At 52.5% G+C, this 16680-nt stretch overlaps 1 protein-coding gene across 4 annotated transcripts in view; it reads left to right on the top strand.

Moving 5' to 3' along the window:
- The window catches only part of SLC7A1 (solute carrier family 7 member 1), a 68555-nt gene that overhangs the window by 32594 nt on the left and 19281 nt on the right, over positions 1-16680 (top strand). For 3 of the 4 annotated variants that reach the window (XR_011071118.1, XM_068527042.1, XM_068527043.1), the window contains exons 2-3: positions 2554-2650; positions 15184-15567. Coding sequence is in view for 3 of the 4 variants with exons in the window: in XM_068527042.1 (XP_068383143.1) it covers positions 15198-15567 (370 nt within the window). In the remaining variant the exon portion in view is untranslated. The remainder of the gene's footprint in view (positions 1-2553; positions 2651-15183; positions 15568-16680) is intronic. The other variant, XM_068527044.1, reaches the window with a different exon arrangement.

Here is a 16680-nt window from a genome sequence, read left to right as displayed (position 1 = left end):
CGCACAAAAACTCGACAGGTGGTAGCTGGTACCCCGTGGAGTCTAAAACCATATCCGTGAGCTTTTTGTACTCTGAAATGGGTCTATTTTGTACTTTGAATCAATCTGTTACCCATATGTGATTCTGTTTCAGTGGATTACTGTGTTACTGAATTATCCAGATCTAAATGTTGACAGATTTCATCATATATGTTTTCTAAAAACACATTTGTTAATATCACCACCAAAGTCTTCAGAAAATTCTAAGTTTTGGGAAGCTGTCGACTGAGATCTTGGTGACAGATACCAGTTTTCCACAATTCTAGGTTTTTTTGCTTGAAAGCTCAAATTTTATCATTGGCAACAAGCATCGCCAGCTGTTTTCCTTCTGGATTCTGTTCCTTTCATTCCAGAGTTTTCTTCCTAAAATACGGATCCAATCATGGTCCTTGGCGGCTGGACTCAATGACTTGGTCCCAGCCCCCAGCACTTTGACGGTTTCCAGCCTTGTTTCAAGCCTCTCCGTTTAAAAAAAAAAAAAAAAAAAAAAGGCTTAAAACAACACAGATTTACTGGATTGGCCAAAAAGTTCGTTTGGGATATTCCGTAACATCTTACTTTTTGGCCAACCTAATACTATTCTTCAGTTCTGCAGGTCAGAAGTCCAGAATAGGTCTCACTGGGCTCAAGTCCAGGTGTTGGGAGGGTGTGTTCCTTTCTTAGGGCTCTGGAGAGAATCCAGTTCCTTGCCTTTGTCGGCTTCTGGAGGCTGCCCGCCCCCTCCCCCCTCCTTCAGGGACCCTGGGGATTACATCAGACCCACCCCGGGAACGTCTCACCCAGGGTCAGCTGATGAGCACCTTCGTTCCTCCTGCAACCTCCCTGTCATGTAACCTAACGTAGTCACAAGTTCCCAGAGGTAGGATTTGGACATTTTGGGGTTGGGCGGCGTTGTTCTGGCTGTCATATTCTAGCCTCTCGTTTTTTTGTGTTCCGTTCCCGCTCTCTGCGTGTAAGTTGGGTAACCTCATCCTCTGAAAAGCCCCAAATTGCAGAAACCTTTCCCGAGGTCTTCAGGTGGAGCCACCACTTTCTCTTCTGCCAAGACAGAGACTCGCGTGTGAGTCAGCTCCGCCTTTGTGCCCAGCTCCCAGGAAGGATCTGTGTGTCCGTCTCCCCCTGGGCTGTGAACCTGGGCCTTAACTCCTCTGCGTTTCTCTCACTGCCCTTGTGGTCCTTGGCCCATGCCAGACGAATGCCAGTATGTTGTTGGTTTTGGACATTTGATCGTGGGCTGTGTTTTAGAGGCTACTGAATGAATATTCGGTTTCTAACAAGTGACGTTACAGTTATGTGGGTGAGTGTCATCCTTAGGAGTTGCCAAAATACTTAGAGGTCAAGTGTCATGATAGCTATTACAGCTCAGTATCAAATGGTTCGTGAGAAAAGTGTGTATTTACATAACGATAGAGCAGATGTGGCAAAATGTTAAATATTGGCAAATGTAGATGAAAAGTGTGTAAATATGTGTGTTAACTTCTATGTAGGTTTGGACATTTTCAAAATAGGAAGTGGCAAAGACTGAAATATTAGCACAGAATGAATATACAAAAGGTGTTGGTGGGATGGAATGGTTGGTTCCAGCTGCTGGAAACCTGCTTTGCTGCACTGAAGTGATACAACTTGAGCTGTTGATGAGCATCTTCACGTGAGCGTTTGGCTCAGCAATAATCCGCATCTGGGTTCACATCAGGTGCAAAGTCATATGCAGGAAGCTTCGCTAAACCGCTCCAGCTCCTGGGTGGGTGAGTGCACGAGCCTGTGTAGAGTAGGAACGCTGCAGTTGGGAAAACAGAGGACTTTATATGCCACTCGTCCAGGAGGTTCTTCCTGGATGCCCCTGTGAGGCGTGACCGTCCCCGCATTCATTCCTTCTGGGACTGCAGGCCACTCCCCCAGCACGTGGTGACAGAGCACGCCCCGCGTCAGAGCAGTCTGCGGCCCCTCTGAAGTCATGGGCAGCTGGCTGCTCAGTGCCAGCGAGGGCGGTGTCCTAGTGCTGTGTGCCCTGCACTGGTGGCCTGACACCGCGTGCTAGTGCCAGCAAGGGCAGGAGAGTGGCCGATCGCACAGAGGGGCGTCCCGCGTGTCCTGGAGGACGCAGCTGAGGCTTTCTGCCCCTGCTGACCTCGGTTCTGAATGCCAGCGTCAGGAGAGCACTCGCTCCCCTGGCTGGCCCCCCGCAGGGCCGCAGGGCGTGCGCAGCTCCACCTCTGTGCCCTGGATGTGTGGGCGTAGCCTGTCTGGAAGACGCTTTGCTGTCGTCCTTACTTAGACACGACCCCACATTTGTAGCGGTGGCGGGGTAGAACCTCTGGTTTGGAGGTCGTCTGGTCTGGTTTCCCATCTTCTCCCCAGCGGTGCTCCCCGCATGCGGCTCTGTCCCCGTGATGGGACCTCGCCTGCCTTCCTGATGCTGAGCTAAGCAGAATCTTTCCTCCCTGCGATGGCCACAGGCTTGGAGGTTCTGGGGCCAAAACAGATGGAGTGTAACGTCTCCTCCTTGCCTCCCAGGAGCCTGCAGCCCCGTCTCGTCCCTCCTGAGACGTCTTCGCTCCAGGACCCAGGGATCCTCGGGGGACGAGGTGACAGTCCTCACGTCACAGTGCAGGTACGGTCTGCCCGGCAGCACCGCAGCAGGAGAGTCTGCTCTTTTTTGCTGGGATGTTACTCATTTAGGCCTTTCGCCGGCCGCTGGCTGTTTAAGTTAACTGATAACTAAGCCCTAAGCTGTCTTTTTAATGTCTCACTGCTGCGCCCATCCAGCTCTTCCATCCTTTTGACTCACCAGGAAAGGTTTGTCTTTTCACACTAATGGGTTCTCGAATTCTTACCTGCACTTCTGCTTCGTACAGACCTCTTAACGTCCTGCGACAGCAAGGCCTTCGGTGCAGGGCTCCGTGGGGAGAGGATGTCCCCTCACTCCGGGCGCCGCCTGGTCTGCAGCCCTTGGAGGGACTGTGCCCCGTGGGCGGCCACAGAGCCTCGGCCGTGATGCATCCGCTCCGTGTCTGCCTTTGACTCGGGGAGACTTTGCGGTTTCTCAAGGTCAAGGGCCAGTTCCACTTTCCATTCTGCTCCCAAGATTCTCGTCTTGCTCCTGTGCCTCTCACTCCTCTGCTTGTCACTCTTCTCCTTAAGAATTCTCCTGTAGCTCGTTCTTGGGTTTAGGTGCTATAATGACCTGCTGTAGGTCAGTGTATTTCAGGCTGGTCCTTGGAGCCCTGGAGTCCTGGGCAGGGGCGGGGCACAGGAGCAGGCATGGAGGGCAGGGAAAGTCAAGGCCAGCCAGGGGGGCTCCTTATCCCTTTGTCCCTTTAAATAAGAGCGGGTCCAGTTTCATCTGATGCTTATATTTGGGTTTGGCATAGGATGTAGTTTGGGGAAAAAGAATTCTACTATAAAAATGCCAGAAAGCTGTTGCTCTGCTTATTTTTTGATTAAGAAAACAGGTTCACTGAGTATGGAGACAATCATTTGTGTCACTGTTTCATTTATCACAAGGTGTTTTCAGCTGTGTGTGTGTGTGTGTGTGTGTGTGTGTGTAAAAGAACTGCACCTGACTCACCCCACCCCCACCCCCCGCCCTGCAATCTTAGAGTCGTTTGGGGCCGTTCGTGTTCTTACTTCCGCACACGGAGCCGTATTAAGAACGCACACACGATCAGCATCAGCGGCCCTCTGAGTCCTTCCTCAGGGGGCTTGGTGGACGTGTAGCCGCGACCTTTGCCACATGGACGCGCCTCTCAGGGACGGGCGGGGTGGAGAGGTCGATGTTCTGAGCGAGCACCTTGTTTACGAGGCCGTTGCGGCTTGTGAATGTCAGAAGCAGAGGTTCCCGGGCGCACTTCCCCGAAGAGTCAGGTTAGATCCGTGTAGCAGGGAAGTGGGAGCGGGTCCCATTGTGGGCCTTGCGTAGCCTCTTCTCGCCTCCTCCTTTTCGGCACCTGTTTAGTAGATGTGCTTAAATGAGAGTCGTTCACTCCTCTCTGCTGCTCAGACTCTTCCAGAGCCTCTTCCTCTGTTACCTGGTACCCAGGCTGCGGGGAGTGTTCAAGTTTGAGTGAAGAGCCTCAGGTTGCTGGCTTCTCGGGTCGGCAGGGCCGTGATGAGGTGTGTGGGGAAGCCCTGGATGGTTCCTAGTCCTTGGGCAGGTCCTGAACCGTGTCTAAATCAGGGGACTTCACAGCCCACCGGCCACACCGTGACGGCGCCCTTCCTGAGTGAAGAGACCAGGTGCCAGGTGGTGGCAGAGGTGACGTGTCTCCGGAGGGCTCCGGTCTCTGCTGCCTGTTTGTGCTCTTTGGTTTGTTGTATTGTCTTCTCCTGCCAGGAGAGCAGGGAGCTTTGTTCTTTCCCTGCAGCACAGGGAAGGGAGAGGCATATAGTAGGTGTCAGTCAGATAAAGACTTGTTGGATGGATGGATGGCTAATTTGGTCTTTTTTCCAGGCTGTGAGCACCCTGAGAGCAGGGACAGCATATTGCTTATCTTTGTAGCTCCTGCAAGTCCTAGAAGAGGGGCACAGGGTAGAAACACCATTTTTTAAAAGTGAAATAATAGCCATTTAATGTACGCCATTCTTCCAGAAAGAGGAAGTTACTTTCAAATCATTCCGCCTTAACCAAGAAAAAATAGTTTCAGGTGAAGTAAAGGTTAACTCCATCATTGAAGCAGAGAAAGTTAAATGTTGGGCTCTGGTTTTTGGGTCCTTGAAGGTTTAAAGAGAAAGTGAATGCAGACTCACTTATTATCTCATGGCTGTCTGGACCGTGGATTAGTCAGCTGTCACTGCACACACACCGCAGACTTAGGGGCGTAAAACATCTGTCTCCTCATGGTTTATCTGGTGGGGAGTCAGAGCATGGCTTAGCTAACGAGGTGCTTGGAGTACCGCGAAGCTGCAGTCAAGCTGTGGACCAGGGCTTGGTTCTCAGCTGAAGGCTCAACTGGGGTGGGATCTGTGTCCCAGCTTCCTTGGGTTGTTGGCCAAATCCGTGTCCTCATGGTTGTGGGACTTAGGGCCCCAGTCTCTTGCTGGCTGACTTGGAGGCCACATTGACTGCACCTTGGGTTTTCCCAATGTGGCCACTCACTTCCTCAAGCTGGTAAGACAGAGCCTTAAATAGTGTCACATAATTGTGGGGTGACATCCCTCCCCTTTGCCAGGTTCTGCTGGTAGAAGCAAGCCCCAGCTCCCAGCCCACTCCCACTCCCACCAGGGGGAGTGGGTCACGGGCCACCTTAGACACTGGCCACCGCAGATCACCTTTCCTTGCCCCTGAGAGGAGGGATTAAAAGTGCTCCCATCTGATATTCATTTTTGTGAAAAATTGTTCTGCTCCTTTCTTTTTTCCACAGTGACCCATGACTTTTACATCTATTAAAGGATCACAACTCTACAGGATCCATTTATTCTCCCAACCCACGTGGGTGTCCTTGTGCCCTCACTGACCCCGCTGGGCAGTGGGCAGCTCCAGAGAGCTCGGATCCACTTCAGGAACGTTTGGGGTTAAATTGCTTTTTGTGAGCTGCTTTAGAACCCAGTGGTGGCTTTGTCCCATTGTTGGTATAGGAAAATGTGACCCTGATCTCAGGTGACTGACGCGGCTGTGAACTTCTAGAAAGAAGTCAGGCGCCCTCTTCGTGGGTCTTTCTGTGCAGTGGGGCATGTAGAGAGCATTATTTGGGGCATAAGTTGTAACTTCTATTTTCAGCCTTTAAGAACTCCTTAAAAACGATAGGAGAAGTCTTTGCTGTGTTTCCTCATTCTCTGATGATGTGGGTTGTAATTGTCATTAAGTGGGAACCAGAGAAGGGAGAATTTCAGTTAACTGCAGTCTGGATATTGAACGTTGGCTTATGGCGAGGCCCCGGGGTCACGTTCGGGTGACATTCTGGAGGGACAGCCTGTCCTTAAGGTTATTGCACTGGAGCGTCCATTACAGCAGAGCTGGGGGCTCTGCCTGTGACATATGGTGTACACACGGTCCATCCGACGTGCAGGAAAACAGCCCCTTCACACTCAGCGCCGCCGGCCAGCTCTGGTCTTGTGTCCAGCACTCTGGGCTGCTTTTTCCATCTTGGGCTCAGCCTGATCGTCTGGTCCACTCTCTCCTGGCCTTTGATCACTCGGTCCTGCATTCCGGTATTCACAGGCCTCGTGCAAGTGGCCGTTTGCTTCCGATGCCTCACAGTGACTTCGGGTCACGTTCTCTGTAAGGGAGGCATTCTGTTACCACCCACTGGACGTGTCCTCTAAGCATGTGACATGAGAGAAAACCTTGTGGCGGGAAAGTGCTGGATGGAAGACAGGTGAGGTGGCGAGCCACGAGGGAGGCCGTGGTGTTTCTTTCAAATTGTAAATGCTTTTCTCTTGGGGGTGAGTGTCTGAAGTTTCGGCCACCAGTGAAAGTAGGTTGCCAGTACTTTTACCAGCAAGGCCCATCATAAAACATGCATTTCCTACTAGGGGTTATTCCTGCAGGGCGCACCCCACCCCGTGCAGATAATCCCCATGGTAACCAGGGCGTGGGTGCTGGGAATGGCTCAGGGCTCTGAGTGGAGAAAACAGGGACGGGGAACAAATGCCGGTACATATGAAAGAATATAGCATTTGCTTGCGCAAAGGGGCTTTATTAGTTGGATTAAAATATCCTGCTCAAAGGTGAACATATCGATTTGCTACCCAGGTAAAGAAGGCCGTTACCCCTCCAGTCTGTCCTGCACGAGACCTGATTAATCCTCCCGGTGTTATGTTGTTGATGCCCTTCCTTTGCACGAAACTTCTACATCTCGAGTGTGAATCCCTCAGCTGCCCACCCGTGACTTTCTAGGCGCACGGCCCTGGCCTGTCCAGCTCCCCACACCCCGGCCCGGCCTCACCTGTGCAGTCTGGCCAGGGTCACCTGCGGCGCAGCGGGCCTGGGCTTCGTCTCCCAGGCAGGTCAGGGTGTGACCTGCTGAAAGGTGGGAGGTGAACCTTAAAATTCAGGTATGTCCCGCACAATGCATAGCACAGAAACACGGATCTACAAGTTTCTCTCTCCCAGCTTTTGAATAACCTATGAACCACTTCGTGTTTAGTTTTTCTCAAACCTGTGCTGGTTTCTGGTGAGGACGAAATGACCTCGTGTGTGTGTCTGGCGGGGAGCTGGTGTCGTGTAGTGTAGTGTTGGTTTCTAGTGGACCCCAGCTCCCCAAGAGTCTGTTCTCCAGCTCAGTTTTGGGAAACTGTCCCTGATTTTTCACACCTTCTTTACTTTTGAACCAGTGCATTTTCTGGAAATTCCGAGTTTTTTCAGAGTTGCTTGTGACGGGGGGGAAGACTGGGGGAAGGGAGGAAATTCCAGGCGTTTGGGGATTAAGGTAGCCCCGGGCTTACGGGTAAATCGGTGCGCTGCCTGGGTTTGTTAGGGTTTGTTGAGTGAGTAACTGAGTACATGGAAGAATAACGGTCTGACCGTGCAGCGGAATTAGATCAGCCTGGCGGGAACCCCCTGCCTTGCTCTGGTTCCAGATGCCAGGTGTCCTGGGGCATTTTGAAGGAGGACGTTTCTAGAAGGAGCCAACGAAAACTCTAGTTGACCTTTCAGGATGCCTTAGAGGCCTAGAGAATTAAAGAGGCAATGTTCTGAGAGTTAGTCTGAGTCCTGTCTTAGGGGAAATTTATTTAAGACATTTCTTTTCCATTTGAGATTGGAGAGCCAGTTCGGTAACGGTCGTCAAGGCCCTGGTGAAGTGCCCACAGTTCACACGCGCACGACTTTAGGAAGCCTCCCCGCTCAGGACCGGGCCCCTGTTGGGTTCGGGTTCGTGGACCCTGCACTGGAGGGGGTGAGGTGGCGAGTCTCCCCCGGACCCTCCCCCCAGAGTTTGCACGTTGCTCGGTTTCACGTCACTGTGAACCAGGGAGAGAACTTTGTTTTCTTTACACCCCAGAGAATAAGTCTGGCTAAGGCATGTGTCAGAGGAGCTCTGAGCTCCTGACAGAACACGCATTTCTGTTGTAACGTGTTTCTGCACACAAAACCGGGCATGTGTCCTGATAAAGCATGGCCTCCCTAGTGATGGAAATGCCGTCCAGAGACATAAAGACTCTCTAATCACATCCTGCCGGCTTTAGAAGGAAACGTTTCTAGATTGTATCTGGTTTTCATGAAGAAGTACTTACTAGATCTTCCACTGGCGGCTTGACTCTTGTCATTCTTGGATTTGGGTAAACAGTCTTGGAAAGCTTGAGTGTGGTTAAGTAGGCAGGCAGCATTCACAGTGTCTGGCAAGGTGTCAGTTCATGACTGCCTTGTGACGGGGGCGCAGAGCTGCTGGGGAGTGTGTGTCCCCTGCTTCTGGGAGGCAGAGGCGACGGGTAGATGCTGAGACTTAAAGAGAAAGAAGCCATGCCGACTCAGCATCGGAGGGATTGTCTTCTCAGCGTGCTTATTGGTTCCTCATTTAGTCCTCACGAGCTCCTGCACAGGCAGGACCATAGAGCCACCCCATCTTTCAGATGTGGAGACTGAGGCCCCAGCTACCTGAGCCTCGCGAAAGCCCTGGGCAGAGGGGACAGGGACTCCAGCTGTCCCCACAGTGGGGCGGGGTGGGCTGGGGATGGGACACCCCCCATGTGATGGAAGGAACTGTCGGGAACTATTTCAAGGCTTCATAGACCAGACTGTGTTGCTTGGGTTAGATTTTAACCCAACTAGCATCTTCTTGCCTGTGTATTCATTTAGAGAAACAGAACCGGACTCCTTGGTGAATCAAACCTTTAAATATCCAGCTAATAAGATCTCCTTTGATGGACAGACCCTCGTTAGTCGTTGATGGTCACGCCGAGGGTATGACCTAAGATGAAGGACAGAAAGACAGCCCGTGTCCTGTTAGTTTCCTGAATTTAAGTCAGCAATAGTACTGAGTGTGTGCTGTGGGCACTCTACGTGTTACGGTCCCGTAGGCACTGCTGGGTGCCTCCTACGCGCTGGGGGGACAGAGGGTGACTAGATGCGGCCCTGCAGGTGGGACGTGTGGATGCTCAGCCCCGCGATGGGGGGCCGCTCCCCCTGGCCATTAGCTTTGCCATCTGTCCCCCCTTCTTTCTTACACAGCCTCTCTCCCCGCCCCCCCCAGCACACCCCCAGGACCCAGGAGATCCTAATTCAGAGGACAGCTCAAAGCTCTGGAGGCAGTAAGATGTGGGTCTGAGCCCTGACTCCACCTTTGATTGGCTTGCCTGCCCTCCACCAGGTGACCTGGGAGAAGTTCACAGAAGTCACTTGATCTGCGGTGGGCCGGCATCGTTAGTTTAAATTAAAACTGTCCCCGCGGGACTCTGATGTGTGGCCAGGGTTGGTAATGACTGAGTTCTAGTCTGCCTGGGTCCCCTTATTTCCAGAATGCAAAGTATTGCCTGCTGGATATGGTGATGTGAGAATTAAATAAAATCATTTATGTAAAGGATCTTCCCTTTGGCTGGTGCCCCCAAATGTTAGTTGTTACTGTTGTTTTTTGCTTTATGAAGTAACACATCTCATTGCCATAGATAACATGGCAAATATAGAAAAGAAGAAAGCAGTGCATAATCTGGAAGATAGTCTCAGTTAATATCTCGGTATTTACACCCCATCCCCACTTAATCCTCATTGGGATCCTATCATGTAGTTTTTAATTTGACGTTTTCCCGCGGTCTTAGAACTACTGAAAGCACTTCACTGGCTGCACCCCGTCTGGTAGCAGATCTGCACCTGGACGGTCTCGCTCTAGGTCCTGAGCTGGTGCCACATCCTCGCTCTCAGCCTGGGATTGTTTGCTTGGGCCTCTGCGAGGCGCGATCGTGGGTGACGGCACCGCTTCGGCCCCCGAGCCACACGGGGTTCCCTGCCCCTCAGTGGCTTGGTGCCTGGCCCACAGGGGGCGCTGTGCCCGTGGTCAGCGGTTCCAGTTCCCTGTGGCATCCCTGCATTGGACTCTGCCCCTGGAAGCTGCTCTGCGGGGTGGGTGCGTGCCTGAGCTGGACCCCAGGGCCGCCCTCTGGGGCCTGGCGGCTGGGAGTTAGGACTGAGATGCAGAACATACCTGCCGTAGTTTACGGGACCTCAGAGGCCTCTGGCACTTCCTGCAGTTAGTTCTGTTGAATCAGTAGGAAGGGTCAGCCCGGGGGCAGGGGTCCTGGGGCTTGGCTTTCTGGGAAGGCCGAGGATGGTAGGCCTTGTGCCCCCCATGCCGGTGGAGACCACATTACCTATTGGTTGTGGATTTCAGCCAAGCACAAAGTGTCTTCACTGGAAGCAGAGACAGGCCCAGGCGCCTTGCGGACTTTAGGCCTCTGTCCTCGCTGGGTGGAGTGGACCTTTTCTTCCCCGTGGAGGTAGTGGTCTTTGACACGGACCGTTAAGCCTGGTCCCACACCCCTCTTCAGGAGCCCCATCACCCCTCGGCCCGGCCCTGACGCTCTGCTTCCTGGGCTGGGACCGGGTTTATGCTTTTCCCTAAACCTGGCCGTGTCAGCACAGGGCATCTTAACAGCTGTGAGATCTGCAAATTTTGGAGGAATTCAGTTTTATCCTCAGCATGTCCTTGCTGCCTGGGGTCAGACAAGTGTAGATTTTGAGGGACTTTAAGAGAGAATCTGGGTCCTGAAGTCACATCTCACTGGAGGCAGACAGGCTCTTGCTGCCCAGTGAGGACGTCGGGGTGTGAGCCGGGCCCTGTCACCCACCGCAGACCTTCCCCACTGTGTTGTCCCCTCCCCTCCCCCCGCCCCTGTGCTTTTGGTTCCGTTCTGTTGTTTCCTTCCCTCCTTCCACGTGCCCACATGTTGGGTCTTCATCTGCATCAGCCGGTCCCCTCCACACCACAGTTTTTTTTTAAGTTCTTGCACCTGGTCCTCCTGACATCTGGGGGATGTGAACCTGGCTTGGAGAAGAACTTCCTTCAACACAGATTTTGTTCCTTGCCGTGAGTCTCCGTCGCCATGATGGCCCAGGTCCAGAAACGCTCTTTTTTTGGACCCCTTGGACCACATCTGGTTGAGATGGCTCTGTTGTGAGCTCTCCGCTCCCTTCCTTGTGAAACTTGCATGCGCTCTAGAGCCTTGGGGGCTCCTGGGGGGAGTTCCCCACGTGGCCATAGGAGAGCTGAAGTGACTTTGCCGACTCATCTGCCCCCAACTCCGTGTGTCCCGCAGGTGAGCGCCCTAGCAAGGACCTACTTTCTCTAGCCCGGGACACGTGTGGACCACAGTGCATCATTCCCCCGCAGGAATGGCAGATTTTACTCTAGGAGGCTCCTATGTCTGGGACCGTTGTAAAGATCACTTAAAGGAAAAGCACAAGTATGGGCAATAAAATTTCAGTATTAAGACTTTCCCCAAAGGATTTATGAACTTAGTGTCTATTGCAGCTTACGTCTGACCTCTTCCCCTCCCTCCCACAAGCCATTAAGCGGACTTTTTCAGTGATGGGACTATCATTACATTTGAGAGTAAAAAAAAAAACATACAATTCACACTTGCCCACCTTTATCAGACACCTTGAAAACAGCATCTTTATCTCTGCAATCTGGACCCATTGGATCATTTTGCTCCTATTGTTATATAGTGATTACTAGAATAAAACTTGGAGTTAGAAATTCTGTGGGAAAGGGGCAGATTTTCTTTGCTTTTCTGAGAGGATAACACATAAGGTAAGTGCTCTTTAATAATAAATGAATCGGGAGTAAGACAGATCTGAGGCTCTTGCCATTACAGGATTTCTGTCAAAAACTGAAATGAAAGTGTAGGTGTCGACTATTGCACAAATTCCCCCCCACACGAGAGGGTAACGTAATTTCCAGATAATCCTTTCAGAGTATTTGGTGACTGTCTGCGTAAATCCCAGCAGCAGGAAGTCCGCATGACCCTGACGTTGCCGGTGTTGGCGTGGTTAGATGGGTTTTACACAGAGAAGTTTCATTTGGTCTCACTGTTGGCTGAGTGCCCACCTTAGGAGTCCAGGCATGAATGTGAGTCGTGCCGTAATGTGTACAGAATACTGCCCGACGATGCCACCCGGAGAACGGTTTTTGCTTGACTCCCAAGGAGACAGAAAGGACATTTCTTTAAAATAAACCCGAACAAGGTTAGTGAGCATCTCGTTTTCTCCTACCCTGGAAAGTAGAAACGGACAGAGCACTTGTATTTTCCGAATTCTCAGCGCTAGGCCTCAGCAGCTGCGTTTCTGTCCCAGTGGCTTCCAAAGAAGTTGGGTTTGCCCTTTCCCCAGACAGCAGGGAGCACCGAGGAAGTAACCAAGGTGAAACTAACGGGCCCTCCTGTGCTCCCGTCCACTGGCACCCGGAGCACCTCCCTCCGGCTCCTGTGAGGGAGGAACAGCCCAGGACCCTTCGTGAGAGACGGGGGCGCTGTGTCCCTGCTTAGAAGAAGTCAGCTGCCTCCCTGGAGTCACGGTTTGTGGTCTCAACCAAGAAGTCCCTTTCACATATGGTTGAAAACCTGTGTCTAAAATCTGTATCTAAATTTACAGAATTCGATGCCCCACCCCCTTTATTTTGAAGATGGTGCAGGGGGGCCCCCAGGGTTAGTAAGTGGGTTCTTGGAGAGGGTTTCCACCTGTGCCGGTGATACTGCCCAGGGGCATGGGGCACATGCACGGCAGCTGCGCGTCCAGGGGGGTCATTCCGGCCTAAAGTGAGGCCGGCGGGCTCTCGGGAAAGTGTCCCCAGGCTCCAGTGTGCCCCTTGCCAAGTGTCCCAGTAGGGTCACTCTGGCAGCTCTTGATTCTGCCCCAGACTGTAGCACATCTGAGAAAGGCGTGTGAACTATGGACCCAGCCCTTCCAAAGAGCCCAGGGCAGAGTGTGTCTGGTCTTTCAGAGGAAGGCAGGTGCCTCCTGGGCCTTGGGGTTACTTTACTCTGTGAAGCTGAGGAAAGAAAACGCTATTTAATTGCATTGTCTTTGCTTTGCACTTGGTTTTGGGGAGAGACTCCGTTTGTTATGAACCAAAAACTACATCTAGGAGAGGACGGGAGCAGGTCAGTGCTCTCTAAATGTCAGTCCCATTTACCATCCAAGTTAGAAACAATGCCAGTAATCAGGAGCTTTCACACTCCGCTGGGGCCCCTCAGGGCCCACTCCTGACCGAGCGTCAGCAACTGGCCAGTGAGTGGCCGGAAACACCCCGGGCCCCATGGCGCTTTTGCGTGTCTCCTGTTCTGTCCCTGCCCTCTCAGCTCTTATCACACCCTGTGTCTGTGATTTTCCTGCTCCACTGCTGTTCCGCTAACAAGGTCTTCTTCCCTTATTTCCTCCCACTTCCTCCCCACCTCACTGACGGTGATATCATTTCCCCCCCGCCAACGCCAACGCCAGACCCAGATGTGGAGCCAGCACCCTGCACCTTCTGAGCTCGTGACCCTGTTTGACACTTGGTCTCTGAGTTGTTTTCCCTCATCTTTACGTGAAGGAGATCGGATCGGATGAGTTTTATTGCCCACTCTAGCTAAAAACTTTGAGTCTTGAGAAACTTTCTCCTCTTAGCCTGGCAGAGAGGACCATCCACTGGTCCCTCTGTGGCCTGGAGCTGGCCAGTGACGTGACCCACAGGGGCCTGGCCTGAGGCTGGGAGGGCGGCGGGGCCACAAGGGTGAGGGTGGGCGGTCCAGGGTGCTAGGTGGTTAGGTGTGGACTTGGCTGGACCTGCCGTCTCCATTTAGACGGTTTTGCTTTCCAGTGACTTGCTAACAGCAGAGTTAGGTCAGTAAATACCAATGGATCATAAAGATGAATTTTTAGTAGCTAAAAGTCATGGTGATAGCTTATCTCTGCACATGCTGTTGTCTGAAAACTATCTTAGCACACGTTTATAGATTTATAGAAAAACCGTGACGATGGTACAGAGAGTGCCCACGTGCCCCGCACCCACTTTTCTCTCTGGTTAACATCTTACGCTAGTGTGGTATCTTAGCTATGATTAACGACCCGATGTTGATACAGCTGAAGTCCACGCTTTATTCAGGCTGCCTTAGTTTTCCTGGCTGTCCTCCTCTGTTCCGGGATCCCATCCCCGCCTACGTGACGTGTGGCCTCCTGGCTCCTCGGGCTCCTCGGGCGCCTCCTGCTCGTGACGGTTCTCCCACCTTCCTCGTTTTTGATGACTCCTGACGATTGGTCAGGTGTTTCGCAGAGAGTTCCTCGCCTGTGATTTGTCTGATCTTTTTCTCAGGATTCGCCTGGGGTTGTGGGTTTGGGGAGGAGGCTCTCAGAGGTAAAGGCCCTTCTTATCACATCATACGGTCAACTGTAACTTGTCACTGTTGATGTTGACCGTGGCCACCTGGCCGGGGCCGTGTCTGTCAGCGTTTAAATCACTGTCCTGCGATGCTGACCTGCGATGCTGTTCACGGCGTGGGTGGCATCCTGGGACCCCCACTGGGTGTGTCCCGTGTGAAAGTCGGGTGCCGGGAGCCATGTGTGCACGGGGGCCCCCTCTTGGCATGTGATCAGGAGTGCATCACATAGCACTTTGGGCCAACATTTTGGTCCAGAGGAGAAGTGCTCCCCCGAGTAGTGACGGTTACAGGGAGCCCTAACTTGTGAGTAATTCAACGCTTTTCTGCTCTGGACCTAACTCTGTTCAAGTGGAGACGGCTTGACCCCTGCCCTCAGAGGATCCCAGGAAGGTCTCTAAAAGGCATTGTCGTTGCTATTCAAGGCCTCTGGGTCCTAATAATTAAATTCAAACGTGGTTTGGTTTTCTTCCCCCAGCAGTCCACTTGGAATAGCGTCTTGCTTCTCCTGGCAAGTCGCACGATTATTGAGGGCAGGAACGACGTCCCTAACGTGTGCCTCGCGTGCTCTTTCTGCCCGTAGAAGGCTCTCGGTTAAGAACTGAAATCAGTGTGGAGGCTCAGAGACCAGAGTCCAGTCGGCCGGCGCGTTGGCCTCCGGGTGTTTCTCCCGCTGGTCAAGCCTGAGACCGGGCAGCCGTGGGTGGGTGTTGTGACCGCGGGTCGTGGAATCGTGACATGTGAGGCTTTATCTGTAGACAACGACATGGGACCACCTCGCCACCCGTGCTGCGATGAAGGGGGTTAATGGGTGAGAGCGGGGCGGTGATGAAACACACACCCTGTTCTTTCTCTCGGCAGGTGTGAGCCGCAGGATGGGGTGCGAGGTGCTGGTGGGCATCGGGCAGCAGATGCTGCGGCGGAAGGTGGTGGACTGCAGCTGGGACGAGAGCCGGCTGTCCCGCTGCCTCAACACGTTCGACCTGGTGGCGCTGGGGGTGGGCAGCACGCTGGGGGCCGGCGTCTACGTGCTGGCCGGGGCCGTGGCCCGGGAGGACGCGGGGCCCGCCATCGTCATCTCCTTCCTGGTGGCCGCGCTGGCCTCCGTGCTGGCTGGCCTCTGCTACGGCGAGTTTGGCGCTCGGGTCCCCAAGACGGGCTCAGCCTACCTCTACAGCTACGTCACCGTGGGCGAGCTCTGGGCCTTCATCACCGGCTGGAACCTCATCCTCTCCTACATCATCGGTAGGTCCAGGAGGCCCGGAGCCTGCCCCCTGCCGCCTCGGTTGTTCCCACCCCCAGCCGTGGGCCGTGCCCTGCTTGGCTCCCCGGACACACAGAGCCTAGCGCCTCCCTGGCACCTGCGCCTCACCTAACTGCCACACGGTTTCCCTTTTCCTCTAGTGCAAGGCGGAGGCCACCCTCGGGCATCACTGCCCTTGCTTCTTAATGATGAAGTACCTGGGCTGACCTTAGTGGGGACAAGCCAGGCCAGCAAGGAGGCCAGTCCTGTTAGCACGACAGACGCAGAATCAGTAGGGTGTTTGTATCTAGCTAAAAAGGACGTAGTGTCTTTCAGTATTTTTTCTGATTACTTGAGTACATACATCACTGATACAGAAAAATTTAGGAAATGTAGAAGAGCACAAAGAAGAAAGTAGAAATTACCCACCCTGACAGCCTGGAGAAATTAATTCTCTTATTCATTCATTCTTTGAGCGAACGTTTATCAGGTACCTCCTCTGTGCCCGGCATCTTGCTCAACATTAGACCCCGTGGAGGAACAGGATGACCTCCGTTCACAGAGTTCAGGGATATAACGTGGTTAATATTTTTGTGAACCTAAATGTATATTTTTCTGTCTAGTATGTCTCTATACTTGTAAAACAATATATAGTGTACATTTTTCATAGCATTAGTTATTTTTCCATAGTAATATTCTTTTTTTTTTCTTTTTATAAGTTTATTTATTTATTTTATTTTTGGCTGCGTTGGGTCTTCATTGCTGTGTGCGGGCTTCAGTAGTTGTGGCACGCAGGCTCAGTAGCTGTGGCTCGCGGGCTCTAGAGCGCAGGCTCGGTAGTCGTGGCGCACGGGCTTAGTTGCTCCGCGGCACGTGGGATCTTCCCGGACCAGGGCTCGAACCCGTGTCCCCTTTATGGGCGGGAGGATTCTTAACCACTGCACCACCAGGGAAGCCCCATAGTAAATATTCTTGATGATGTACCATTATATAGATTTATATACAGATAATTGATTGGGTGCCTTTGTGGGGTATTTAGATTGTTTCCAGCTGTGTTGTTGTTATAAACAGTTAATTACTTAGTGTCTTTGGCATATAAAAAAGAAGCTGTGCTT

The sequence above is a fragment of the Eschrichtius robustus genome, chromosome 18, assembly GCF_028021215.1.
Source record: "Eschrichtius robustus isolate mEscRob2 chromosome 18, mEscRob2.pri, whole genome shotgun sequence".
Classification (NCBI taxonomy): domain Eukaryota; kingdom Metazoa; phylum Chordata; class Mammalia; order Artiodactyla; family Eschrichtiidae; genus Eschrichtius; species Eschrichtius robustus.
Note: the sequence above shows the minus strand (reverse complement) of the source record. Positions and strands in the feature narration are given on the sequence as shown.